At 47.9% G+C, this 27,465-nt stretch overlaps 2 protein-coding genes across 4 annotated transcripts; both read left to right on the top strand.

Moving 5' to 3' along the window:
* Positions 1-1,080: 1,080 nt before the first annotated feature.
* On the top strand, positions 1,081-9,942 carry LOC132432875 (leukocyte elastase inhibitor-like). 2 transcript variants are annotated; one of them, XM_060023734.1, is made up of 8 exons: positions 1,115-1,149; positions 1,864-1,972; positions 2,391-2,565; positions 4,249-4,386; positions 5,061-5,178; positions 6,541-6,683; positions 6,769-6,936; positions 9,036-9,942. In XM_060023734.1, exons 2-8 carry the CDS (start codon positions 1,962-1,964, stop codon positions 9,438-9,440), a joined length of 1,158 nt encoding a protein of 385 aa, XP_059879717.1. In that variant the 5' UTR covers positions 1,115-1,149; positions 1,864-1,961; the 3' UTR covers positions 9,441-9,942. The 2 variants fall into 2 exon arrangements, with proteins under 2 accessions (XP_059879718.1, XP_059879717.1); XM_060023735.1 differs by lacking the exon at positions 1,864-1,972 and having other exon boundaries at positions 1,081-1,149.
* Positions 9,943-17,530: 7,588 nt separating this feature from the next.
* On the top strand, positions 17,531-26,392 carry LOC132432876 (leukocyte elastase inhibitor-like). 2 transcript variants are annotated; one of them, XM_060023736.1, is made up of 8 exons: positions 17,565-17,599; positions 18,314-18,422; positions 18,841-19,015; positions 20,699-20,836; positions 21,511-21,628; positions 22,991-23,133; positions 23,219-23,386; positions 25,486-26,392. In XM_060023736.1, the coding sequence occupies exons 2-8, from the start codon at positions 18,412-18,414 to the stop codon at positions 25,888-25,890; spliced, it is 1,158 nt and encodes a 385-aa protein (XP_059879719.1). In that variant the 5' UTR covers positions 17,565-17,599; positions 18,314-18,411; the 3' UTR covers positions 25,891-26,392. The 2 variants fall into 2 exon arrangements, with proteins under 2 accessions (XP_059879720.1, XP_059879719.1); XM_060023737.1 differs by lacking the exon at positions 18,314-18,422 and having other exon boundaries at positions 17,531-17,599.
* The last annotated feature ends 1,073 nt before the right edge of the window (positions 26,393-27,465 follow it).

Genomic DNA, 27,465 nt, shown 5'->3' with positions numbered 1-27,465 from the left:
CCGTGTTTCCTTGGTTTACGTGTCTGGGATTTTAATTTTACAGCGCAGCCTCTTTCTCTCGGCTTCCTCACGGAGACCTCTTGCTAGAAGCTGATGAGGGGTCTCTAGCTCTCTGAGACATGGTGGAGACGTTAGCGGTTTTATCAAACCACTCAACTTAACTATGACTGGCTTTCAATAAATGTTGGTTTCTTTATTCCAATCAGCTCTGAAGCACTCTACAATCTTAGTTATTAAGATATAGTTTAAAAAAACTATAGAGAGTATTTTTATCTCTCATTACTGGGTCTTCTCTGGCCCTTATAAACAAATTCTCAGAGTCAAAAAGATCTACAAATCCATTTACATTGTATTAGCCATACTAATTTAAAAATAGGAGTTTTCCCTTGTCCGCTTTTCATGCTGAGATTTGCAAAAAAGCACGGGAGAAGTTTCAAGAATGCAGAATTATTACATACCCTCAAGTACTATCAATTTTGATGACATTCCATATGCAGGCATTTAAAGGGGGGAAGAAAAGACCTCACAGAAACAGCTACTGCTTTTCTTCTTCATCGATAGTCATTCTACTTTAACATTACGTATAGGGGAAAAACTGGTCAGTTTACATTTTAATATAATGGGTGAGAGATACTTTATTCGCACGGATGGGCGATCTCATGGTGTGCCTCGGTATGTGCGTTGACCCAGCCTGCTGGGCTCATCACTTGGCAGGGGAGTCTTGGGGCTGGACTCATGGCTTCCTGAGGGACAGAGACATCAAGGATGCTGTTTGGAACTGATTCTATCTCACCCTAGAGGCCCCTCCTCACACACACACCCTCAGCCCCCAGTAAGCCGGAGTTTGGAGTGTTTGGATAAGATTCCAAAGAGGCTGGTTTGCCCTCTAAGAGCCGGCACCTTGTCATCTCAGTCATTCACACCTTAGTAGGAAATAGCCCATCAGGTCCTTTCCGGAGAGCTGAGTTTGCCTGGAACTCAGAGAGGTGCTGGGCCCCCAGGAACGCGCTGCCTGGAGCCGCGCTGGCCCGCCCTGTGCCCCGCCCACCCGCGCCGCCCCGCCTTCCGGGGACACTCCCTTCTGCCTATAAGGGCCGCGCTCTGCGCTCTGCCCAGACCACGCACCTCGCCCAGACAGCCCAGCAGCGGGTAAGGCCGGGTAGCGATCTGGGCCGGGCGGGAGAGGCTCCGATCCGCGAGCACCCCTCGGGGTCCCGCGTCCGGTGGTCACCCCGCGCCGCCGTGCGCTCCGCGGGGTGCCCGCGTCCGGTGGTCACCGCGCCCCGTCGTGCGCCCCGCGGGGTCCCCGCGTCCGATGGGCACCCCGCCCCGCCGTGCGCCTCGCGGGGTCCCTGAGTCCGGTGGTTACCGCCACCTGCCCTGCGCCCCACCCGGAGTCCCCGGCGCTGCGTCCCGGGAGACCAAACCGGGCGGCCTGCGGCAGACGGAGGTCGTTCCCTGGGGCCTGAAGGCGGAAGCGGAAGCCGAAGCCGGAGTCCTGAATGTTTCTCTCTCTGTGAGGGTTTCCAGGCAGCCCCGGCGGAGCGGCTTCTCCTTTCTGCGGCTGGAGGCAGGGAAGGGAGGCCAGTGCGATCCTAGAGATTATTTATCAGCAGCAACAGTAATAATTCAACTTAGCACTTACACGCTGGGCAGCCAGCACGACTGTTCCTCTTGCTCGATTGTATGTGGGCTGAGAGTCGAGGTCAGGTGGGGAGAGTGCTTGGCTGAGCTGAGCGCAAGGCCAGGTGCTTCACCTGCAGCCCCTCCGTGCCCGCGGGAGTGACAGAGGATACTTGTCACCTTCTCCTTGTCGGGCTGCCCTACCTGACCCCGGGGCCTGTGTTGGCTTCCCACTCTCAGATCCTTCACCAGCTGTGAGACTGGGGACCTCTCTAAACACCAGCAAGTGAATCTCAAAAACGAGGATACTTCTGTCTCTTTTGCGGGAATTTGCTTTAATGAGTAGCAGGTAGCTATGACTTTCTAATAGAAACATTCTTTTTCAGGTAAAAGTGGGCAGTGGATTCATGGCTCAAATGAATCAGAGACTTGAACGGAGGGTGGGAAGTGTGCGCTCCCACGTGTGGTAGGGAAGGGCCCAGATGCACCTGTCTGCACGGCCAGGGCCCTTTAGGACACGGAGTCCTGATCCCATGTCACTGCTGAAGCCTTGGCCAGTCGCCCCAAGCTCCCACAGTAGTGCACATGGAGTGTTCTTGCCCTCCGCGAGAGAGAGACAGAGAGAGACAGAGAGGGAGAGAGAAAGTACAAGTTCGTTGCAGGGTATTTCAAGGTGGCTGGCGTGAGTTGAGGAGGAGATGGGGAAGTGGCGTTGTCGATTGGCTGGTGTGGCAGGGGGCAGCTCAGGGCTCTGCTCTGTGTTGCAGCCTCACCATGGAGCAGTTGAGCGCGGCAAACACCCGCTTCGCCTTGGACCTGTTCGGCGCCCTGAACAAGAGCGATCCTGCTGGCAACATCTTCATCTCCCCCTTCAGCATTTCATCAGCGCTGGCCATGGTCTTTCTGGGGACCAGAGGCAATACCGCGGCGCAGATGTCCAAGGTGAGCAGAAACTAGCTCTCCCAGCTGGTGCCTACCGCACAGACCGTACCAGAAAGTTGTGCCTTTGAGCTCTTGCAGCGCGTTTGTACAAAACTGTATTTCGGTGTTCAGCATTGTGTGTTATATTATACATTATACTTCATGAAGTCAGACTTTCAGAAAAAGCCCCAGGAAAAATCCACTGGGATGCAGGCTGTCATTCATGACCCAGTCTTTACTGAGCACCTGCGATGTGCCAGGCTTTGCTTTTAGTGGGACTGAGGACAGAGCAGGAAGAAAGCCTACAACCCCCTGCCTTGCGCTGCTTCCGTTCCCGCAAGGAGTCTGCAAGGCTTTCCTGTAAGCCACGCCCTCCCCCGCCCAGGACTGTCCAGTTTCCGCTTTGCCTGTGATGCTCAGCGACTCCCGTAATGTCGGCTGTGTCTTGGTACTTTTGAGCATAATGACACCTAGTCGAGAAGTCAAGGGGACACGAGAGCCTGTGAGTCCGTGTTCCTACCCCTGGGCCTGGCACCAGGTGTGCCCTGGTGGGCTGTGACCCCCGTTCCCGTGTGAGCAGTAGGACCCTGCAGGGAGAGGGGGCGGGGATGCTGAGGGTCCTGCCTGTCCTTGGTGGGTGTGGAGGGCACCTGTGTGCGGGGCGTGCTTTATGCTGAGTGGGGAACTCTGGCTTTCCTTGAAAAGAGGGGTGAAAGTGAAGGTCTTTCTAACACACGGGTCACAGATTGCGCTGCACTTAGAGCCAGGGAAGGTCCAGCCCGGATTCACGTTTATGGGCCTGTTCCAGCTGCAAAGCTTCTATTTCTGTACTTTAGGAAAAACCAACCTTTTTCATCACTGCAGATACAAAAGCGTTTGAAAGTTTTTAAAAATCCACTTTAAAAAGAACCCCGGTACTAGTCATTGTTAGTCGTCCCCTGCAAGGTAAGCTGAGCTTGTGTTTTGAGGCTTTCCAGGAACTTTATAAGCTCAGAAAAGAACAGTCTTAAGTTTTTACCCCCGTTTCCAGTAAAGAGATCCGTCACAGCACCCCCACGCACATTCCACATCTCAGTGAGTAAGTGGCCTTTGTACACGGTGGCGGTTCTTCCTTGTGCCTTAAAAGCAAGGAACCAGCCCAGGCCTCATAAAACCATAAGGGGCCTCTAGATGTAACTGATGTATGGGAATTCAACTTTGCCCCATGTTAAGTTTAAGGAAATTATTTTTAAGTAAGTGAGTTACTGATGCCAGTACTGCAAGGAAAAGAAATAAAAACCTCTCAATCTGTACCATCTCTGTGTTCTTACATAGCTGATGCTTCTTACCTTTACTGTTTATTTCTGAGAACTTTCAGTAAAATTATATTTGTATAGAATATACATATGAACTTACCACTTCTGATTTTGGGGAAAAAAGCAGACTTGTGTAAATATTTAGCTTGTTAACCACTCCTATTTGTGGAACTCTAATTATACCAAAAAAGGGATGGGAAAACAGTTTCCAATGTCCTTATTATGTTTCACCAAGACATACATTTTGGATTTTCTATTACTTGTTCTCCAATGAAAAATGGAATATGAAGATGGCTGGGGATCATCAATAATTAGTAATATTAATTTGATTTGATGGAAGCAAATGCCAAGGAACCAGCTTATAATTTCAAAAGAAATGGTTATAGAAATAATGTGTTCTTTCTTTTAGGCTCTCTATTTCAAAGAGGTTGAGGAGATTCATTCGGGATTTCAGAGTTTGAATGCTGATATCAACAAACATGGAGCTCCCTACATTCTGAAACTTGCTAACAGGTTATATGGAGAGAAAAGCTATGATTTCCTCCCTGTAAGTACTTTGCTCTTCGTGTTCCAAAACTCACTAGACAATGCAGACTCTTTTCCAACAAAATCAAGTCACAGAAGTCAGCTTTAAGTTTTATAAACATTCAGCAAAATCATCCAGAATGAAAACACGACAGACAGTTTTCCCGGAAATGGATGTGATTTCATTTTCTAGTCTCCACAGTGAAAAGATTGACCCTGGCTGTTTTGCTAAAGCAAGAGTGAATTCCATGATTCACTTTCAAGTACAATCAGTATTTGCTTGTTTATGAAAATGTTAGTCAAGGGGTAGAAAAGAATTGGTAAATTTTGTTTTATTTTATTTGGGCTGTGCCGCGTGGCATGTGGGATCTTAGTTCCCTGACCAGGGATTGAACCCCTGCCCCCTGCAGTGGAAGCACAGAGTCTTAACCACGGGAGCGCCAGGGAAGTCCCCAGGAGTTGGTAAATTTTATACAACACTGAAACTACTCAACTGTACACTTAAAAGTGCTTAAGGTCGTCAGTTGAATGCTGTGTGTTTTTCACTATAGTAAAAAATGTAGAAGGGTTAGAATTTTTTTTGTTACAATGAAATATGCCTTTTGGGACAATTTCTGTTGCTTTTCAGGATTTTACAAAACCATTTCTGTATGGAGTAGGAGTTACTCACATTTCCTTTTTTTTTTCCTTAAACAGGAGTTCTTAGCTTCAACTCAGAAAATGTACGGTGCTGAACTGGCCAGTGTGGATTTTCTGCAGGCCGCCGAAGACGCAAGGAAGACCATAAACGAGTGGGTCAAAGGGCAGACGGAAGGTGAGCGAGGGCAGCCCTGATCGTACACACTGATGCTTCCTTTCGTCCACCCGCCTGCCCCTTGCAGGTGACTCCCTCTCCCCTTCCCTAGCCCCTCAGCCTGACCCTGGGGTCCACCTTGCACTGCCCAACTGCCCAGGGCCAGACAGGGCCAGGCCTTCCTTTCTTCTTTCTTCCTTCTTTCCTTCCTTCCTTCCTTTCTTTTTTCTTTCTTTCCTTCCTTCCTTCCGTTTTAAATAAATTTGTTTATTTTATATATTTATTTTTGGCTGCGTTGGGTCTTCGTTGCTGCGCGCAGGCTTTCTCTACTTGAGGTGAGTGGGGGCTACTCTTCGTTGAGGTGCGTGGGCTTCTCATTGCGGTGGCTTCTCTTGTTGCAGAGCACGGGCTCTAGGCGGGCGAGCTCAGTAGTTGTGGCGCACGGGCTTAGTTGCTCCGTGGCATGTGTGATCTTTCCGGACCAGGGCTCGAACCCTTATTCCCTGCATTGGCAGGCGGATTCTTAACCACTGCACCACGGGGGGATGTCCCCAGAGAGCTTTCAAATGTAGGAATTCCTCAAAGTGGAAATGTAAACATGATTTAACTGAAGATGCTAAATGTTTTCTACCCATAAGTTCCCCAAACTACATTTTAAAATGAAAACTAACATTGAACGAAGACTAAAAGAGATGAAAATCTTGTGAATCAATATTTACAAGCTGCTGTGGCCATAAATACTTTTCGCCAGCATCTTGTCTAAGAAACCAGGGTCGGGAGGTGGGGCTGCGTCTCCTCAGGCTCTCTTTCTGGTTTGTGTTACTGTCGTAGTCACGGAACGGTTGAGGCACCCACAGGACACCTGTGTTCCTTCCATCAGGGACTGTCACGGCCATGCCACGTCATGAGTGGGGCCTGTGTTTCAGGGGAGGAACTGTCCTACCTTTTGGATATTTGTCAAAAGCTTTCCTGTGAGAGTCAGGCATCTAACTTGGAAGATTTGAAAAAGGGAGCTATTTATTAGTGACAAAACATTTTGGTTAAGAAATTGTTCTTTTCCTGAAAAAGAATGGCCAGTCACAAAATGAGGCCACTACTTATCCCACGTTCCAGAAAAGAAGAGTTTTCCTGGTTTTAGCCTTTAAACAATTGACTTGTTTTGAAGCATCGGCCCTTTGGGGGCAGATTGTGTCCCCCTGATCTGCCCCTCAAGCTGGTTTATTTAAAGTAGAAGCACCCCGGGGGCTTGGCTGACCTAGTACCATGTTAAAGGAAATTAAATAGAAGGAAGAATTTGAGTGGCATTTCATTGCTAAGCAAAGGTCAGTTCAAATGTGGAATTCTGATAGGTGGATTTTTAAAAAGCTAACTTTGTCTTTTTAGGGAAAATTCCAGAGCTGTTGGCCTCAGGTGGGGTTGATAGCATGACTAAGCTGGTGCTGGTGAATGCCATCTATTTCAAGGGAAACTGGCAGGAGAAATTCATGATGGAGGCCACAGAAGATGCAGCTTTCAGACTGAATAAGGTGAGGGCAGGTGACCTTCTAGAAGACTGTGTGCTCTAAAGCCACGCTGACAACAGTGTTAGTGATCTGTGTTTTAATTGTTCAGAAAGACACAAAACTAGTGAAAATGATGTATCAGAAGAAGAGGTTTCGGCTTGGCCACATCAAGGACCTTAAGTGCCAGGTGCTGGAACTGCCCTACGAGGGAAAGGACCTCAGCATGGTCATCCTGCTGCCGGATGACATCCTGGACGAGTCCACGGGGCTGAGGAAGGTGCGCCTCCCCACCCCGAGTGACGCGCGGACCCTGTGTGTGTGTGTGTGTGTGTGTGTGTGTGTGTGTGTCGGGTATAGGGGCTTGTTCTTTGTTTAGTGAGGTGACCCGGTGTTCCTTCCCAGTTTCCCGTCACTCCTTTGTAAAGTAGCCCATCCACGTGTGCCAGTGCGAAGCTCCACATTTATTTATTTATGTTTATAGGGACTTTTATTATCGAGGTATAATGACATGTAACATTATGTTAGTTTCAGGAGTACAACATAATGATTCTATAACTGCATATGATGTGAAAGGGTTACCATAATAAGTCTAGTTAACATCCATCACCACACAGTTATAATTTTTTTTCTTGTGATGAGAACTTCTTTTTTCCTGTGCATATAATTTTATTTTATTTATTTTTTTATTGTACGTTTTTTAATATCTTTATTGCAGTATAATTGCTTCATGTTGTGTTAGTTGCTGCTGTATAACAAAGTGAATCAGCTATACGTATACATATATCCCCGTATCTCCTCCCTCTTGCGTCTCCCTCTCACCCTCCCTATCCCACCCCTCTACGTGGTCACAAAGCACCGAGCTGATCTCCCTGTGCTATGCAGCTGCTTCCCACTTGCTATCTAGTTTACGTTCGGTAGCGTATATGCCACGCTACCAATGCCACTCTCTCACTTCATCCCAGCTTACCCTTCCCCCTCCCCGAGTCCTCAAGTCCCTTCTCTAGTAGGTCTGCGTCTTTATTCCTGGCCTGCCCCTAGGTTCATCAGTACCGCTTTTTTAGATTCCATACATATGCCTTAGCATACGGTATTTGTGTTTCTCTCTCTGACTTATTTCACTCTGTATGACAGACTCTAGGTCCATCCACCTCATTACAGATAACTCAGTTTCGTTCCTTTTTATGGAAGGCCCACATTTAAATGTTCAGCTACTATCGGTGCACAACATGGCGGGAACATCTAAGGTACAGACCGAGTGGAACGCTGGCCAGGGGCAGCTCGTGGAGACTCCCTTAGATGAGCTTTGGAGGCCCGTGCCATAAATGGGGACTGTTTCATTAAAACAGTTTTTTAAAATTAAAAACCCTCGACCATTATAGTTTCGCCATGTGCTGTAAAATCTGGTCATTGTCACCCCAGTTCACGTAGGTTGTGCATTAAATGTCCAACTGCTACATGACAGGAAAAGATCCACGTGGCCCGTTAGCCTGAGAGAGAAGCCCGCTGCCTAACCTGAACTTTGTCTGCGGTTTCTCTTATTGTAATTCAAAGGCAATCGTATCTCTTGCCAGGGCCAGGAAGAGGCAAAACTGTGAAGAGTGAGGTTTTGCTTCAGTGTCTCTGGCCTGTTGTGGGCTTTTCCCCTCCCCCATCCCTGACCTAACTTGCTGTTGGATGGCGTTTAATATTAGCCATTTGCAGCTCTAGAGCGTAAGTTAAAACCACTGTGTTCCTTCTTTCAATTGTATTTGCATACTTGTCCGTTCCTGATTATCAAAAAGAAAGTCTGGAATGACCAGCACCAGTAGAAAAGTGGAATGTGCGTCTGTTCCAGTGCAGTAGCAGTGATAATAGTAATGACAGTAGCTGACCTTACACAGCACTTGTGTAGGGTGACTCATTCAGCACTTACAGCGCTCCAAGTATGTGCTACTGTTATCCCATTTTAGATGAGGAACTAGGGCCATTTCTGTGTTTACCAATGGGCTACATCTATCAGAGATAACTTCCGCTGTGTGAGGTTCCCAGATAAACACAGTGATCACTGGGGTTCAGAATAAACAGAATGAAATAATGGAAGAAAGCTTTAAAGCACCCTCTTGCATCACGCGACCAATTAGGGCAATTTTAGCCAGGACGGCCCGTGACCCATGTGGCAGGGGCCTGGTGAGTCCTGGGTGGATGGGCCCTTGGTGGCTGGGAACGCAGCTCTGTTCATTATCACCAATAGCCAGAAAGAAATGAAATGCTCCAAATGGAATCTGTGTTGGTACAAAACGTGAAGGAAGCTAGGGAGCCCGTTCATTCCAACAATGCTTCATTAACTTCCTTCTATAAAATGATTTCAGCTCTTGTTTTTGCCCATTCCGAATCCAGATTGAGCAACAGCTGACTTTGGAAAAGCTGCGTGAGTGGACCAGACCCGAGAATCTGGATCTCCTTGAGGTCAATGTCCAGCTGCCCAGGTTTAAGCTGGAGGAGAGCTACGAGCTCAGCACTCTGCTGGCCTCCCTGGGTATGCAGGATCTCTTCAGTGGCAAGGCTGACCTGTCCGGCATATCAGGAGCCGGAGGCCTCTCTGTATCGAAGGTGGTCCACAAGTCCTTCGTGGAGGTGAACGAGGAGGGCACTGAGGCGGCGGCTGCCACCGCGGTCGCCATAGTCGGAACGGCCTTCCAGCCGACAGAGGAGTATTTCACCGCCGACCACCCGTTCATTTTCTTCATTCGGCACAATCCCTCCACTAGCATCCTGTTCCTCGGCAGACTTTCCTCCCCATAGAGACTAGAAATGCAAGGTCAGGCTTGGAGCATTTTACCTGCCCTTTCAATGGTGACCATTTTCATAGATCTTTACCAGTGTAACTACTATCCAAAAATGAATCTTTAATCTCCTTTGTAAGCTCAGTCCTGTTGGCTGGTTACACCCATTAACTTGGCATGGGTATCTGTTCTTCTTTGTTTTTTTTTTCTGCGGTACGCGGGCCTCTCGCTGTTGTGGCCTCTCCCGTTGCGGAGCACAGACTCCGGACACGCAGGCTCAGCGGCCATGGCTCATGGGCCCAGCCGCTCCCCGGCATGTGGGATCCTCCCGGACCGGGGCACAAACCTGTGTCCCCTGTATCGGCAGATGGACTCTCAACAACTGCGCCACCAGGGAAGCCCAATCCCTCCTTTTTTAAAGCTTAATTTAACGAACACTTTGAATGTTGACTTTGGCCCAGATGCTGGGGACGTAAAAATGAAAATAAATAAATAAATAAAAGAAACTTGCCCCAGTATGATCTGACATTACGAGTGGCAATGACTCCTGCTTCTGACACTCCTTCCGTAGGGGCTGTGAGAACCCTCCTTACTCTGTGTCCTGTGGAGATCAAGGTAGGACCCACCTCCCACGGGTCCTTTAGGGTGGATTAACTAGCTCTATGCATCTCTGGCCCTGAGGGCAATGCCTGGGACAGGATAGGTCCCGGTGAGTCTCAGCCCAGACACCCTGCCTTCCACGAGGGTCCTCACTGCCACCCCAGTCCCACACGAGTGCCTTTTCCTCCCAATCCCGCTGTATTCCTCTACACCTGCCGTGGCACAGTTCTCATCATTCTGTCCCGAAAAGCTTTCTTCCTAAAGCCAGGTGCAGGGACTCTCTCACCGTCCCCAACCTGCCCGTTTATTTTATAGACATTTCTCTATTTCATGAACTATTTAATGTGGTTCTTCTGTTCATCCCTAACTTCTTTTTCAAAGGATTACAATTTGCCTCTTGCAGAGACAACGGCCCAAACTCCAACTTGTCAATACTTTCAAGCACGCTGTGAAAACGCAGGGATCAGGGCTTCATGGCAGCGGCCCACGTATGTTAACTTGGCTTCCAGGCATAGCGACCGTAACACAGTTTGAGAAGGTGGCCCTCAGCTCATGGTGTGTTCCTCTGTGTATTATCCCAGCTTGTGTGGTTTAATATTACTTAGACCTATTCTCTTTCTTTTTTTAAAAAAAGACAAAATGTAGAGGTATTGCCTGCCAAGTCAGTTGATTTATTGACAAAACGGGTCCTCAGTAATGCTATATACTTCAAAGGAAAGCAGTTCAAGCAGTTTGATAGAAAGTATATTGGGGAACAGCTTTTTAAGTTAGCAAGACAAGGCTATGCCTACCTGTGCAGGAACTGTCTTGAGACATTGCGATCCTGTTACGGGCTGAATGGTGTCCCTTCCAATCCTGTGGGGATCAAGGTAGGTGCGCTGGTTTCCGATTGCGGTGGCTTCCCTTGTTGCGGAGCACGTGCTGTAGGCGCGTGGGCTCAGTAGTTATGGCCCATGGGGTTAGTTGCTCTGCGGCATGTGGGATCTCCCCAGACCAGGGCTCGAACCTGTGTCTCCTGCATTGCCAGGCGGATTATTAACCACTGCACCACCAGGGAAGCACCCACATTTCTCTTTTAACTATAGTAAATACACCACCTGGTATACAAAAATTACTGTTTAAGTTTAAAATGTTTCCATGCTCATGGACTATCATAAATTTTGTTTATGTTTAGAGACTGAATCTCTAAAATAAAAGAGCTTGTTATCTAGAGTGCACTCCAACATGGAGATAATGTGCTCATAATAATCCCATTGAGCATATTTACAAAACACCACTGTGAGACCTCAACCCCACCAAGCTTCAAGTTGATCAAAAGTATAACAATTCACTTATTTAATTTCTTAAACTGAATCGGAAAACAAGCGAATTCAAAATTACTTTTGAAGAGAGGAAAAAAAATCAAGATTTTTGTGGATGTTCTGGGTGTCCAATAATCAGCAATTTGAAGGTGGGGACAAGTCTGAGAGGAGCTCACGTCCACTTTCAGGCTGTGTGAGCAGGACGAATAATTCGGTCATGAGGAAACCCCTTAGAGGACCGACAGTCCCCTTATGCTTGTAGGGCGAGCCGGCCAGGAGGACTTGGAGGGAAGCAGTGTTGGTGGCATCCATATATTCCCCTGAGGGGAGGGGGTGAAGAGGTGGTGCCTCTAGGACTTCAGGTTGGAAGAAAGGGGTGCACGCTGTGTGTTCTCGGGGTGACGCTCTCCTTGTGGCCCTAGACTGGTCCGCTGACGAGGGACGGGGTGGGTGTGCTCACTCTCACGTGTGTCCTATTTAGAATCAGATTCACCTTCAACGACTCTGTCCTTATAGCTCCTTCTTTCGTTAATTCACCTTGTTTTGAGCATCTGATTTTTGCTTTTTCCAGTTCCTTTTCTAGAAGTCTATTTTGCTCTGGGGAGCACAGCCGGGGGTGCTCAGCTTTTCACATGGCGACCTGGTGTTTCAGACGACCCGGACTCAAGGCTGGCAGTTCTTCAAGACGAGTCTAGGTCTTCATACTCTTATAAGAATGCTAAATTCATTAGTCTGTACCATCACTGAATGCAACAAGTGCGTGGCAAGCTTGTCTCCCCTGTAACCTGTTTTATCCGACTAGAAACTTCTGAACAAAATCAAGAGGACTGTAAAATTCCAGCTGCTACTGCACAGCACTCCCAACCCTGGGGGACACTCAGGGGACAGGGTCTGTCCTCACGTCTTCAGGCCACCCTGCCAGGGCTGGCCCAGCCCCTTAAGGACCAGCCTTCGCCCCGATTCCTGCACGCTGTTGTCATGGCTGCATCTGCCACACGGCATTCCGGCCGGGGACCAGCCTCCTGTGTGTCACAGGAGGTCGTGGAGAGGACGTGACCACTGGGTGACCATCGAGCTGGACCCGGGCAATGGGAGGCTCCTCGCTCCCTCCCGTCCTTGGGATGTACGTCTGCCCACAGTTCCTGCACTAGGAGCCTCTTCAAGGACTTCTCAACTTGACTTTGCAACTATAATTACAACAACTTACCAGGCATTTTGAGCTATGTTAATCTGGCAGATGACTTGACATCACTTCTTTTGCTTTATTGTGAAATACAGTGCACAGGTCATAAGGTGAATTGAACAGTTAATTATAAAGCATGCACCGTGGGACCCAGGTCAAGACAGCAAGTCTGCCGTGCACAGGAAGCTGCCTCTGCTCCATGTGACTCCCCCGGTCACAGCCCCTTCCTCTTGTCTCCCCACAGGTTACAACTCTTCTAACTTTGCGAAAATTTCCTTGCTTTCCTCTGTGGTTTTACCCTTCTGCTCTATTCCTAAGCAGTACAGTTTGCTTCAGCCTGATTTTGAGATTTCCATAAATGAACTAAAGTTGAAACGTCGTCTTCTGAATCCGGCTTCTCTTGCTCAACTTATGATTTGTAGCTTCATCCATGCTGTGAATGCAGCAACAACGTGTCCATGTTCGTTACTATATAGTATTCCATTGGGTGGATATATCACGATTTATGTCCCCATTCTGCTGTCGCTGATTTTTGGGGCTCACCGAGAAAGGTACCTCCAGCATTCCTATAGATGTCAGGATGTAAAATGGGAATACGCTTCTCTAGGAGAAGGTTGCTGGGTCGACATTCTTAAACAACTGAACTTGAATAATGATCACCAACCTATTTTGCAAAGTAGTTTTCCCAGTTTGTAATCCCCCCAGGAGTGAGAGAAGCCCAGTGGGTCTACGTTCTTGGCAACACTTTGAATTGCAGAATTTTCAAAGTTTTTGGCAATGTGAGTGGGAGAGATCTCATTATGTTTTAAGCTTGTAAGTTTGTATTTAACACCTTTTTATGCATGTATAAGCCATTTCGATTTCCTCTTTTAAAGTGTTTATTCAAATTGTTTGCTTGGGTTTTTTTAATGTGCTTTTAATGTGCTTTGTAAAAGTTATACACAAACACGATAACCGTCTGTCCATTGTATGCCTTTCAATTCTCTTTCGGTTGTGGGGCTTGTCTTTTTAACTGTCTTAATGTTGTCTTGGGAATAAAGAGAAATGATTATTTTTAAAGTAGTAGATTTATTAGTCACTCCCTTTATAGTAAATGCTTTCTTTTTCTTCTTTAAAAACTTCTTCCCTACCCCAAACTCATGGAAAATTCTCCTACATTTTCTTCTAAAATTTATTTCATTTTATTTTTCATATTGCTTTCATAGATCTTAAATACCCTTGGCATTGATTTTTTGGTATAGTGTGAGGTAAGGAATATTTTCCTTCCTTTCTTCCTTTCCCTCTTTCTTCCTTCCTTCCTTCCTTTCTTTTTCTTTCTTTCTTTCTTCCTTTTTTTTCTGTCTTTCTTTCTTTCTTTCTTTCTTTCTTTCTTTCTTTCTTTCTTTCTTTCTCTCTTTCTTTCTTTCCTCCCTCCATCCCTCCTTCCCTCCCTCCCTCCCTGCTTCCTTCTCTCTCTCTCCTCATCTTTCTTTCTTTAATTTTTTTCATATATTCAATTGCTGCTACCTTTTTAAAATATTCTATCATCTCCCCACTGATGCCTTGTCACCTGTCATACGTCAAATGTCAGTACCTGCAAAGATCTGTTTCAGCCTGCCTAGCTTCACACACACGCAAGTGCATACACACACACAAACGCACACCCTTTCTATGGAATATTTATTGGGATTGGGATTGATTTAAAAAATCAGTCAGCGAAAAACGACTATCATTACAATATTGAGTCCACTCAATGAACGTGATACATTCATTCCGTTAGTTTTTTAAACATTTCTGTTAATAATGTTAAATTTTTTTTTGTATAGAGGTTTTGCATATATTTTATTAGCTATATTTCCAGGTACTTGATTTTTTTGATGCTATTTTAAGTGGTACTTTTCTTTTAATTTCATTTTCTGTTTGTTGCTAGAAATACTGGTATTTAGTCATTATCTTGCTAAACATGAGTAGTGAATCTAAGTACAGAGTTGGATAAAGTGATTAGTGCACTCATGCCAATGGTCATATAGAGAACACTGCCCGTAATGGATTTAGGATGTATCTGAACACAAGGGGTATTTACACAAATTGACCATATACTGGGTCATTAAGCAAGTGTCAAAACACTTCTCACCATTGAAGTAATATAGAGATCATGTTCCCTAACCACAATACAATTACCCTTGAGGTCAGTAACAGAAGGACGATTAGTTCTCAAACATCTGTTGGTGCCGGTCTGGCGTTTTCTCCTTGCCATGGATTCTACGAACCTACCTGTGGATCTTTGAAAAATTTATTCGGCACCACCTTTGCCATTGGGCGCCTTGAACCAAGGACTGACGTGTCCCCACATGAGAGAGTAGACAGGACGCTTCTTACTTGGACTTGGGGGTTTGAGTGTGGCTGGGTGTAGGAGAACAGGAAGGGCAGGGGCTCACTAGGTCCTCTGAATCCCTCGGGCACACCCAGCACAGTTAGGGGAGTGGAGATGCTGGGTGGCAGAGGGCCCCGACCAGCTTCAAGCTGACTAATCCTGGTTGGAGGGTAGGGGTGGGAGGGGAAAGACAGGAAATGATTACCAATGTTCAGTGTGTTTTCTTGCTACTTTGTACTGATTTCTGTTAAAGTATAACATACACGCAGCAAAGCACACAAGTTATGTGTACAAGTCAGTGCATTATCCCCAAATCCATACCCCTGCGTGACCACCCGTCAAGACATGGCAGGTAGGCAGCCTCCCAGAAGCCCTCCTCTGCCCAAGCCACTCCCACTCACAGCCCTTGTGTTAAGAATGAACTGGGGATTTGCTCTAATCCGGCCTCCCAAGGCAGCTGACGTGGACGTGAGTGTCATGAAGGAGGTTTATAGGCACAGATCTCCAGCGACAGGAGGCACACGATGACACGCCACATTGCGTGGGACCTGGGAAGCACCCAGGTGGGCCAGCAAGCAGAGGAGGAGAGGGCAGAGGTGGTGGGGCCTTTACCGGGGCCTTTATTTGGGCTCTTGCAGGGAGGAACAGGCAGGACACGGCAGGTGCACTAGGTCAGCTTGGGGCTGGACTGCATAGTTTGGGCTCGGGCTGCGCGGGTGGGCTCTAGCTGCCTGGTGCTGGGGTGGGTTAGGGCCGGTGGGACTTTGATAAAGGGGAGAATTGAGAGTGAGGGCACTGAGCTGCTTGGTTTGTGTGTCAAGGTGCGCTTGCAGCGGAGTCGTTCCCCATCTCTGGGAACCCGCCGGCCCTGGGCCCGCAGTCTCTCCAGGATCAAGGCCCCAGATGCCAAGCATCAAGGACAATGTAGTCAGCGCAATCCGCCTTCCTCTCAAGGGTCCCCTTCTCTCCTGACCTCTAACCCCACGGGCTGGTTCTGCGCTTCTGAACTCTGTAACTCACACCGCCGCGTGCGCGATTTCCTTTCACGGTGCGCTTGGAGATGCAGCCAAGTTGCTGTGCGTTGCCGCGGTTTGTTCATTTCTGCTGTTGTACGCTGTTCTGCTGTATGATTTCTCCATTCTTCTGCTTGGACCTGACTCAAATCCCGCTGTGATGAACATGCTCGCGCATGTCTCTGGGTGCCCGCCCTCACGTGCATTCATTCGGTTGGGTTTGTCCCAGGCGACGAAATCGCTGATCTAGCCAGGGTACCACACCTTCGAGCTGAGCAGATATGCCCAACATTGCCCACACGGGCCGTGCCATCCTGCATGTCCGAGAATCTCTGTGTGACCTCGGTCAGGGGCCGTTTACACTCTGAAGCTGCAAGAGTGCACAGAGTGGTTACTCTGCCTCGACCTTGCACAGCACGCGGATTGATGGGCGATTGGTGGATAAAGTCCCTTCTGTCCGAACCTTATACAGTACATGTGTTGACTTAGGAAGTGGTTTCATTTCATATTTGACTCAGGTTACTAACTCCAGGTGAGTACAAATACAAAATGTCAGGAGCAGAAAAGAAAATTCAGAACCCGTGTTTCCTTGGTTTACGTGTCTGGGATTTTAATTTTACAGCGCAGCCTCTTTCTCTCGGCTTCCTCACGGAGACCTCTTGCTAGAAGCTGATGAGGGGTCTCTAGCTCTCTGAGACATGGTGGAGACGTTAGCGGTTTTATCAAACCACTCAACTTAACTATGACTGGCTTTCAATAAATGTTGGTTTCTTTATTCCAATCAGCTCTGAAGCACTCTACAATCTTAGTTATTAAGATATAGTTTAAAAAAACTATAGAGAGTATTTTTATCTCTCATTACTGGGTCTTCTCTGGCCCTTATAAACAAATTCTCAGAGTCAAAAAGATCTACAAATCCATTTACATTGTATTAGCCATACTAATTTAAAAATAGGAGTTTTCCCTTGTCCGCTTTTCATGCTGAGATTTGCAAAAAAGCACGGGAGAAGTTTCAAGAATGCAGAATTATTACATACCCTCAAGTACTATCAATTTTGATGACATTCCATATGCAGGCATTTAAAGGGGGGAAGAAAAGACCTCACAGAAACAGCTACTGCTTTTCTTCTTCATCGATAGTCATTCTACTTTAACATTACGTATAGGGGAAAAACTGGTCAGTTTACATTTTAATATAATGGGTGAGAGATACTTTATTCGCACGGATGGGCGATCTCATGGTGTGCCTCGGTATGTGCGTTGACCCAGCCTGCTGGGCTCATCACTTGGCAGGGGAGTCTTGGGGCTGGACTCATGGCTTCCTGAGGGACAGAGACATCAAGGATGCTGTTTGGAACTGATTCTATCTCACCCTAGAGGCCCCTCCTCACACACACACCCTCAGCCCCCAGTAAGCCGGAGTTTGGAGTGTTTGGATAAGATTCCAAAGAGGCTGGTTTGCCCTCTAAGAGCCGGCACCTTGTCATCTCAGTCATTCACACCTTAGTAGGAAATAGCCCATCAGGTCCTTTCCGGAGAGCTGAGTTTGCCTGGAACTCAGAGAGGTGCTGGGCCCCCAGGAACGCGCTGCCTGGAGCCGCGCTGGCCCGCCCTGTGCCCCGCCCACCCGCGCCGCCCCGCCTTCCGGGGACACTCCCTTCTGCCTATAAGGGCCGCGCTCTGCGCTCTGCCCAGACCACGCACCTCGCCCAGACAGCCCAGCAGCGGGTAAGGCCGGGTAGCGATCTGGGCCGGGCGGGAGAGGCTCCGATCCGCGAGCACCCCTCGGGGTCCCGCGTCCGGTGGTCACCCCGCGCCGCCGTGCGCTCCGCGGGGTGCCCGCGTCCGGTGGTCACCGCGCCCCGTCGTGCGCCCCGCGGGGTCCCCGCGTCCGATGGGCACCCCGCCCCGCCGTGCGCCTCGCGGGGTCCCTGAGTCCGGTGGTTACCGCCACCTGCCCTGCGCCCCACCCAGAGTCCCCGGCGCTGCGTCCCGGGAGACCAAACCGGGCGGCCTGCGGCAGACGGAGGTCGTTCCCTGGGGCCTGAAGGCGGAAGCGGAAGCCGAAGCCGGAGTCCTGAATGTTTCTCTCTCTGTGAGGGTTTCCAGGCAGCCCCGGCGGAGCGGCTTCTCCTTTCTGCGGCTGGAGGCAGGGAAGGGAGGCCAGTGCGATCCTAGAGATTATTTATCAGCAGCAACAGTAATAATTCAACTTAGCACTTACACGCTGGGCAGCCAGCACGACTGTTCCTCTTGCTCGATTGTATGTGGGCTGAGAGTCGAGGTCAGGTGGGGAGAGTGCTTGGCTGAGCTGAGCGCAAGGCCAGGTGCTTCACCTGCAGCCCCTCCGTGCCCGCGGGAGTGACAGAGGATACTTGTCACCTTCTCCTTGTCGGGCTGCCCTACCTGACCCCGGGGCCTGTGTTGGCTTCCCACTCTCAGATCCTTCACCAGCTGTGAGACTGGGGACCTCTCTAAACACCAGCAAGTGAATCTCAAAAACGAGGATACTTCTGTCTCTTTTGCGGGAATTTGCTTTAATGAGTAGCAGGTAGCTATGACTTTCTAATAGAAACATTCTTTTTCAGGTAAAAGTGGGCAGTGGATTCATGGCTCAAATGAATCAGAGACTTGAACGGAGGGTGGGAAGTGTGCGCTCCCACGTGTGGTAGGGAAGGGCCCAGATGCACCTGTCTGCACGGCCAGGGCCCTTTAGGACACGGAGTCCTGATCCCATGTCACTGCTGAAGCCTTGGCCAGTCGCCCCAAGCTCCCACAGTAGTGCACATGGAGTGTTCTTGCCCTCCGCGAGAGAGAGACAGAGAGAGACAGAGAGGGAGAGAGAAAGTACAAGTTCGTTGCAGGGTATTTCAAGGTGGCTGGCGTGAGTTGAGGAGGAGATGGGGAAGTGGCGTTGTCGATTGGCTGGTGTGGCAGGGGGCAGCTCAGGGCTCTGCTCTGTGTTGCAGCCTCACCATGGAGCAGTTGAGCGCGGCAAACACCCGCTTCGCCTTGGACCTGTTCGGCGCCCTGAACAAGAGCGATCCTGCTGGCAACATCTTCATCTCCCCCTTCAGCATTTCATCAGCGCTGGCCATGGTCTTTCTGGGGACCAGAGGCAATACCGCGGCGCAGATGTCCAAGGTGAGCAGAAACTAGCTCTCCCAGCTGGTGCCTACCGCACAGACCGTACCAGAAAGTTGTGCCTTTGAGCTCTTGCAGCGCGTTTGTACAAAACTGTATTTCGGTGTTCAGCATTGTGTGTTATATTATACATTATACTTCATGAAGTCAGACTTTCAGAAAAAGCCCCAGGAAAAATCCACTGGGATGCAGGCTGTCATTCATGACCCAGTCTTTACTGAGCACCTGCGATGTGCCAGGCTTTGCTTTTAGTGGGACTGAGGACAGAGCAGGAAGAAAGCCTACAACCCCCTGCCTTGCGCTGCTTCCGTTCCCGCAAGGAGTCTGCAAGGCTTTCCTGTAAGCCACGCCCTCCCCCGCCCAGGACTGTCCAGTTTCCGCTTTGCCTGTGATGCTCAGCGACTCCCGTAATGTCGGCTGTGTCTTGGTACTTTTGAGCATAATGACACCTAGTCGAGAAGTCAAGGGGACACGAGAGCCTGTGAGTCCGTGTTCCTACCCCTGGGCCTGGCACCAGGTGTGCCCTGGTGGGCTGTGACCCCCGTTCCCGTGTGAGCAGTAGGACCCTGCAGGGAGAGGGGGCGGGGATGCTGAGGGTCCTGCCTGTCCTTGGTGGGTGTGGAGGGCACCTGTGTGCGGGGCGTGCTTTATGCTGAGTGGGGAACTCTGGCTTTCCTTGAAAAGAGGGGTGAAAGTGAAGGTCTTTCTAACACACGGGTCACAGATTGCGCTGCACTTAGAGCCAGGGAAGGTCCAGCCCGGATTCACGTTTATGGGCCTGTTCCAGCTGCAAAGCTTCTATTTCTGTACTTTAGGAAAAACCAACCTTTTTCATCACTGCAGATACAAAAGCGTTTGAAAGTTTTTAAAAATCCACTTTAAAAAGAACCCCGGTACTAGTCATTGTTAGTCGTCCCCTGCAAGGTAAGCTGAGCTTGTGTTTTGAGGCTTTCCAGGAACTTTATAAGCTCAGAAAAGAACAGTCTTAAGTTTTTACCCCCGTTTCCAGTAAAGAGATCCGTCACAGCACCCCCACGCACATTCCACATCTCAGTGAGTAAGTGGCCTTTGTACACGGTGGCGGTTCTTCCTTGTGCCTTAAAAGCAAGGAACCAGCCCAGGCCTCATAAAACCATAAGGGGCCTCTAGATGTAACTGATGTATGGGAATTCAACTTTGCCCCATGTTAAGTTTAAGGAAATTATTTTTAAGTAAGTGAGTTACTGATGCCAGTACTGCAAGGAAAAGAAATAAAAACCTCTCAATCTGTACCATCTCTGTGTTCTTACATAGCTGATGCTTCTTACCTTTACTGTTTATTTCTGAGAACTTTCAGTAAAATTATATTTGTATAGAATATACATATGAACTTACCACTTCTGATTTTGGGGAAAAAAGCAGACTTGTGTAAATATTTAGCTTGTTAACCACTCCTATTTGTGGAACTCTAATTATACCAAAAAAGGGATGGGAAAACAGTTTCCAATGTCCTTATTATGTTTCACCAAGACATACATTTTGGATTTTCTATTACTTGTTCTCCAATGAAAAATGGAATATGAAGATGGCTGGGGATCATCAATAATTAGTAATATTAATTTGATTTGATGGAAGCAAATGCCAAGGAACCAGCTTATAATTTCAAAAGAAATGGTTATAGAAATAATGTGTTCTTTCTTTTAGGCTCTCTATTTCAAAGAGGTTGAGGAGATTCATTCGGGATTTCAGAGTTTGAATGCTGATATCAACAAACATGGAGCTCCCTACATTCTGAAACTTGCTAACAGGTTATATGGAGAGAAAAGCTATGATTTCCTCCCTGTAAGTACTTTGCTCTTCGTGTTCCAAAACTCACTAGACAATGCAGACTCTTTTCCAACAAAATCAAGTCACAGAAGTCAGCTTTAAGTTTTATAAACATTCAGCAAAATCATCCAGAATGAAAACACGACAGACAGTTTTCCCGGAAATGGATGTGATTTCATTTTCTAGTCTCCACAGTGAAAAGATTGACCCTGGCTGTTTTGCTAAAGCAAGAGTGAATTCCATGATTCACTTTCAAGTACAATCAGTATTTGCTTGTTTATGAAAATGTTAGTCAAGGGGTAGAAAAGAATTGGTAAATTTTGTTTTATTTTATTTGGGCTGTGCCGCGTGGCATGTGGGATCTTAGTTCCCTGACCAGGGATTGAACCCCTGCCCCCTGCAGTGGAAGCACAGAGTCTTAACCACGGGAGCGCCAGGGAAGTCCCCAGGAGTTGGTAAATTTTATACAACACTGAAACTACTCAACTGTACACTTAAAAGTGCTTAAGGTCGTCAGTTGAATGCTGTGTGTTTTTCACTATAGTAAAAAATGTAGAAGGGTTAGAATTTTTTTTGTTACAATGAAATATGCCTTTTGGGACAATTTCTGTTGCTTTTCAGGATTTTACAAAACCATTTCTGTATGGAGTAGGAGTTACTCACATTTCCTTTTTTTTTTCCTTAAACAGGAGTTCTTAGCTTCAACTCAGAAAATGTACGGTGCTGAACTGGCCAGTGTGGATTTTCTGCAGGCCGCCGAAGACGCAAGGAAGACCATAAACGAGTGGGTCAAAGGGCAGACGGAAGGTGAGCGAGGGCAGCCCTGATCGTACACACTGATGCTTCCTTTCGTCCACCCGCCTGCCCCTTGCAGGTGACTCCCTCTCCCCTTCCCTAGCCCCTCAGCCTGACCCTGGGGTCCACCTTGCACTGCCCAACTGCCCAGGGCCAGACAGGGCCAGGCCTTCCTTTCTTCTTTCTTCCTTCTTTCCTTCCTTCCTTCCTTTCTTTTTTCTTTCTTTCCTTCCCTCCTTCCGTTTTAAATAAATTTGTTTATTTTATATATTTATTTTTGGCTGCGTTGGGTCTTCGTTGCTGCGCGCAGGCTTTCTCTACTTGAGGTGAGTGGGGGCTACTCTTCGTTGAGGTGCGTGGGCTTCTCATTGCGGTGGCTTCTCTTGTTGCAGAGCACGGGCTCTAGGCGGGCGAGCTCAGTAGTTGTGGCGCACGGGCTTAGTTGCTCCGTGGCATGTGTGATCTTTCCGGACCAGGGCTCGAACCCTTATTCCCTGCATTGGCAGGCGGATTCTTAACCACTGCACCACGGGGGGATGTCCCCAGAGAGCTTTCAAATGTAGGAATTCCTCAAAGTGGAAATGTAAACATGATTTAACTGAAGATGCTAAATGTTTTCTACCCATAAGTTCCCCAAACTACATTTTAAAATGAAAACTAACATTGAACGAAGACTAAAAGAGATGAAAATCTTGTGAATCAATATTTACAAGCTGCTGTGGCCATAAATACTTTTCGCCAGCATCTTGTCTAAGAAACCAGGGTCGGGAGGTGGGGCTGCGTCTCCTCAGGCTCTCTTTCTGGTTTGTGTTACTGTCGTAGTCACGGAACGGTTGAGGCACCCACAGGACACCTGTGTTCCTTCCATCAGGGACTGTCACGGCCATGCCACGTCATGAGTGGGGCCTGTGTTTCAGGGGAGGAACTGTCCTACCTTTTGGATATTTGTCAAAAGCTTTCCTGTGAGAGTCAGGCATCTAACTTGGAAGATTTGAAAAAGGGAGCTATTTATTAGTGACAAAACATTTTGGTTAAGAAATTGTTCTTTTCCTGAAAAAGAATGGCCAGTCACAAAATGAGGCCACTACTTATCCCACGTTCCAGAAAAGAAGAGTTTTCCTGGTTTTAGCCTTTAAACAATTGACTTGTTTTGAAGCATCGGCCCTTTGGGGGCAGATTGTGTCCCCCTGATCTGCCCCTCAAGCTGGTTTATTTAAAGTAGAAGCACCCCGGGGGCTTGGCTGACCTAGTACCATGTTAAAGGAAATTAAATAGAAGGAAGAATTTGAGTGGCATTTCATTGCTAAGCAAAGGTCAGTTCAAATGTGGAATTCTGATAGGTGGATTTTTAAAAAGCTAACTTTGTCTTTTTAGGGAAAATTCCAGAGCTGTTGGCCTCAGGTGGGGTTGATAGCATGACTAAGCTGGTGCTGGTGAATGCCATCTATTTCAAGGGAAACTGGCAGGAGAAATTCATGATGGAGGCCACAGAAGATGCAGCTTTCAGACTGAATAAGGTGAGGGCAGGTGACCTTCTAGAAGACTGTGTGCTCTAAAGCCACGCTGACAACAGTGTTAGTGATCTGTGTTTTAATTGTTCAGAAAGACACAAAACTAGTGAAAATGATGTATCAGAAGAAGAGGTTTCGGCTTGGCCACATCAAGGACCTTAAGTGCCAGGTGCTGGAACTGCCCTACGAGGGAAAGGACCTCAGCATGGTCATCCTGCTGCCGGATGACATCCTGGACGAGTCCACGGGGCTGAGGAAGGTGCGCCTCCCCACCCCGAGTGATGCGCGGACCCTGTGTGTGTGTGTGTGTGTGTGTGTGTGTGTGTGTGTCGGGTATAGGGGCTTGTTCTTTGTTTAGTGAGGTGACCCGGTGTTCCTTCCCAGTTTCCCGTCACTCCTTTGTAAAGTAGCCCATCCACGTGTGCCAGTGCGAAGCTCCACATTTATTTATTTATGTTTATAGGGACTTTTATTATCGAGGTATAATGACATGTAACATTATGTTAGTTTCAGGAGTACAACATAATGATTCTATAACTGCATATGATGTGAAAGGGTTACCATAATAAGTCTAGTTAACATCCATCACCACACAGTTATAATTTTTTTTCTTGTGATGAGAACTTCTTTTTTCCTGTGCATATAATTTTATTTTATTTATTTTTTTATTGTACGTTTTTTAATATCTTTATTGCAGTATAATTGCTTCATGTTGTGTTAGTTGCTGCTGTATAACAAAGTGAATCAGCTATACGTATACATATATCCCCGTATCTCCTCCCTCTTGCGTCTCCCTCTCACCCTCCCTATCCCACCCCTCTACGTGGTCACAAAGCACCGAGCTGATCTCCCTGTGCTATGCAGCTGCTTCCCACTTGCTATCTAGTTTACGTTCGGTAGCGTATATGCCACGCTACCAATGCCACTCTCTCACTTCATCCCAGCTTACCCTTCCCCCTCCCCGAGTCCTCAAGTCCCTTCTCTAGTAGGTCTGCGTCTTTATTCCTGGCCTGCCCCTAGGTTCATCAGTACCGCTTTTTTAGATTCCATACATATGCCTTAGCATACGGTATTTGTGTTTCTCTCTCTGACTTATTTCACTCTGTATGACAGACTCTAGGTCCATCCACCTCATTACAGATAACTCAGTTTCGTTCCTTTTTATGGAAGGCCCACATTTAAATGTTCAGCTACTATCGGTGCACAACATGGCGGGAACATCTAAGGTACAGACCGAGTGGAACGCTGGCCAGGGGCAGCTCGTGGAGACTCCCTTAGATGAGCTTTGGAGGCCCGTGCCATAAATGGGGACTGTTTCATTAAAACAGTTTTTTAAAATTAAAAACCCTCGACCATTATAGTTTCGCCATGTGCTGTAAAATCTGGTCATTGTCACCCCAGTTCACGTAGGTTGTGCATTAAATGTCCAACTGCTACATGACAGGAAAAGATCCACGTGGCCCGTTAGCCTGAGAGAGAAGCCCGCTGCCTAACCTGAACTTTGTCTGCGGTTTCTCTTATTGTAATTCAAAGGCAATCGTATCTCTTGCCAGGGCCAGGAAGAGGCAAAACTGTGAAGAGTGAGGTTTTGCTTCAGTGTCTCTGGCCTGTTGTGGGCTTTTCCCCTCCCCCATCCCTGACCTAACTTGCTGTTGGATGGCGTTTAATATTAGCCATTTGCAGCTCTAGAGCGTAAGTTAAAACCACTGTGTTCCTTCTTTCAATTGTATTTGCATACTTGTCCGTTCCTGATTATCAAAAAGAAAGTCTGGAATGACCAGCACCAGTAGAAAAGTGGAATGTGCGTCTGTTCCAGTGCAGTAGCAGTGATAATAGTAATGACAGTAGCTGACCTTACACAGCACTTGTGTAGGGTGACTCATTCAGCACTTACAGCGCTCCAAGTATGTGCTACTGTTATCCCATTTTAGATGAGGAACTAGGGCCATTTCTGTGTTTACCAATGGGCTACATCTATCAGAGATAACTTCCGCTGTGTGAGGTTCCCAGATAAACACAGTGATCACTGGGGTTCAGAATAAACAGAATGAAATAATGGAAGAAAGCTTTAAAGCACCCTCTTGCATCACGCGACCAATTAGGGCAATTTTAGCCAGGACGGCCCGTGACCCATGTGGCAGGGGCCTGGTGAGTCCTGGGTGGATGGGCCCTTGGTGGCTGGGAACGCAGCTCTGTTCATTATCACCAATAGCCAGAAAGAAATGAAATGCTCCAAATGGAATCTGTGTTGGTACAAAACGTGAAGGAAGCTAGGGAGCCCGTTCATTCCAACAATGCTTCATTAACTTCCTTCTATAAAATGATTTCAGCTCTTGTTTTTGCCCATTCCGAATCCAGATTGAGCAACAGCTGACTTTGGAAAAGCTGCGTGAGTGGACCAGACCCGAGAATCTGGATCTCCTTGAGGTCAATGTCCAGCTGCCCAGGTTTAAGCTGGAGGAGAGCTACGAGCTCAGCACTCTGCTGGCCTCCCTGGGTATGCAGGATCTCTTCAGTGGCAAGGCTGACCTGTCCGGCATATCAGGAGCCGGAGGCCTCTCTGTATCGAAGGTGGTCCACAAGTCCTTCGTGGAGGTGAACGAGGAGGGCACTGAGGCGGCGGCTGCCACCGCGGTCGGCATAGTCGGAACGGCCTTCCAGCCGACAGAGGAGTATTTCACCGCCGACCACCCGTTCATTTTCTTCATTCGGCACAATCCCTCCACTAGCATCCTGTTCCTCGGCAGACTTTCCTCCCCATAGAGACTAGAAATGCAAGGTCAGGCTTGGAGCATTTTACCTGCCCTTTCAATGGTGACCATTTTCATAGATCTTTACCAGTGTAACTACTATCCAAAAATGAATCTTTAATCTCCTTTGTAAGCTCAGTCCTGTTGGCTGGTTACACCCATTAACTTGGCATGGGTATCTGTTCTTCTTTGTTTTTTTTTTCTGCGGTACGCGGGCCTCTCGCTGTTGTGGCCTCTCCCGTTGCGGAGCACAGACTCCGGACACGCAGGCTCAGCGGCCATGGCTCATGGGCCCAGCCGCTCCCCGGCATGTGGGATCCTCCCGGACCGGGGCACAAACCTGTGTCCCCTGTATCGGCAGATGGACTCTCAACAACTGCGCCACCAGGGAAGCCCAATCCCTCCTTTTTTAAAGCTTAATTTAACGAACACTTTGAATGTTGACTTTGGCCCAGATGCTGGGGACGTAAAAATGAAAATAAATAAATAAATAAAAGAAACTTGCCCCAGTATGATCTGACATTACGAGTGGCAATGACTCCTGCTTCTGACACTCCTTCCGTAGGGGCTGTGAGAACCCTCCTTACTCTGTGTCCTGTGGAGATCAAGGTAGGACCCACCTCCCACGGGTCCTTTAGGGTGGATTAACTAGCTCTATGCATCTCTGGCCCTGAGGGCAATGCCTGGGACAGGATAGGTCCCGGTGAGTCTCAGCCCAGACACCCTGCCTTCCACGAGGGTCCTCACTGCCACCCCAGTCCCACACGAGTGCCTTTTCCTCCCAATCCCGCTGTATTCCTCTACACCTGCCGTGGCACAGTTCTCATCATTCTGTCCCGAAAAGCTTTCTTCCTAAAGCCAGGTGCAGGGACTCTCTCACCGTCCCCAACCTGCCCGTTTATTTTATAGACATTTCTCTATTTCATGAACTATTTAATGTGGTTCTTCTGTTCATCCCTAACTTCTTTTTCAAAGGATTACAATTTGCCTCTTGCAGAGACAACGGCCCAAACTCCAACTTGTCAATACTTTCAAGCACGCTGTGAAAACGCAGGGATCAGGGCTTCATGGCAGCGGCCCACGTATGTTAACTTGGCTTCCAGGCATAGCGACCGTAACACAGTTTGAGAAGGTGGCCCTCAGCTCATGGTGTGTTCCTCTGTGTATTATCCCAGCTTGTGTGGTTTAATATTACTTAGACCTATTCTCTTTCTTTTTTTAAAAAAAGACAAAATGTAGAGGTATTGCCTGCCAAGTCAGTTGATTTATTGACAAAACGGGTCCTCAGTAATGCTATATACTTCAAAGGAAAGCAATTCAAGCAGTTTGATAAAAAGTATATTGGGGAACAGCTTTTTAAGTTAGCAAGACAAGGCTATGCCTACCTGTGCAGGAACTGTCTTGAGACATTGCGATCCTGTTACGGGCTGAATGGTGTCCCTTCCAATCCTGTGGGGATCAAGGTAGGTGCGCTGGTTTCCGATTGCGGTGGCTTCCCTTGTTGCGGAGCACGTGCTGTAGGCGCGTGGGCTCAGTAGTTATGGCCCATGGGGTTAGTTGCTCTGCGGCATGTGGGATCTCCCCAGAC

The sequence above is a fragment of the Delphinus delphis genome, chromosome 10 (assembly GCF_949987515.2).
Source record: "Delphinus delphis chromosome 10, mDelDel1.2, whole genome shotgun sequence".
NCBI classification, from domain to species: domain Eukaryota; kingdom Metazoa; phylum Chordata; class Mammalia; order Artiodactyla; family Delphinidae; genus Delphinus; species Delphinus delphis.
Note: the sequence above shows the minus strand (reverse complement) of the source record. Positions and strands in the feature narration are given on the sequence as shown.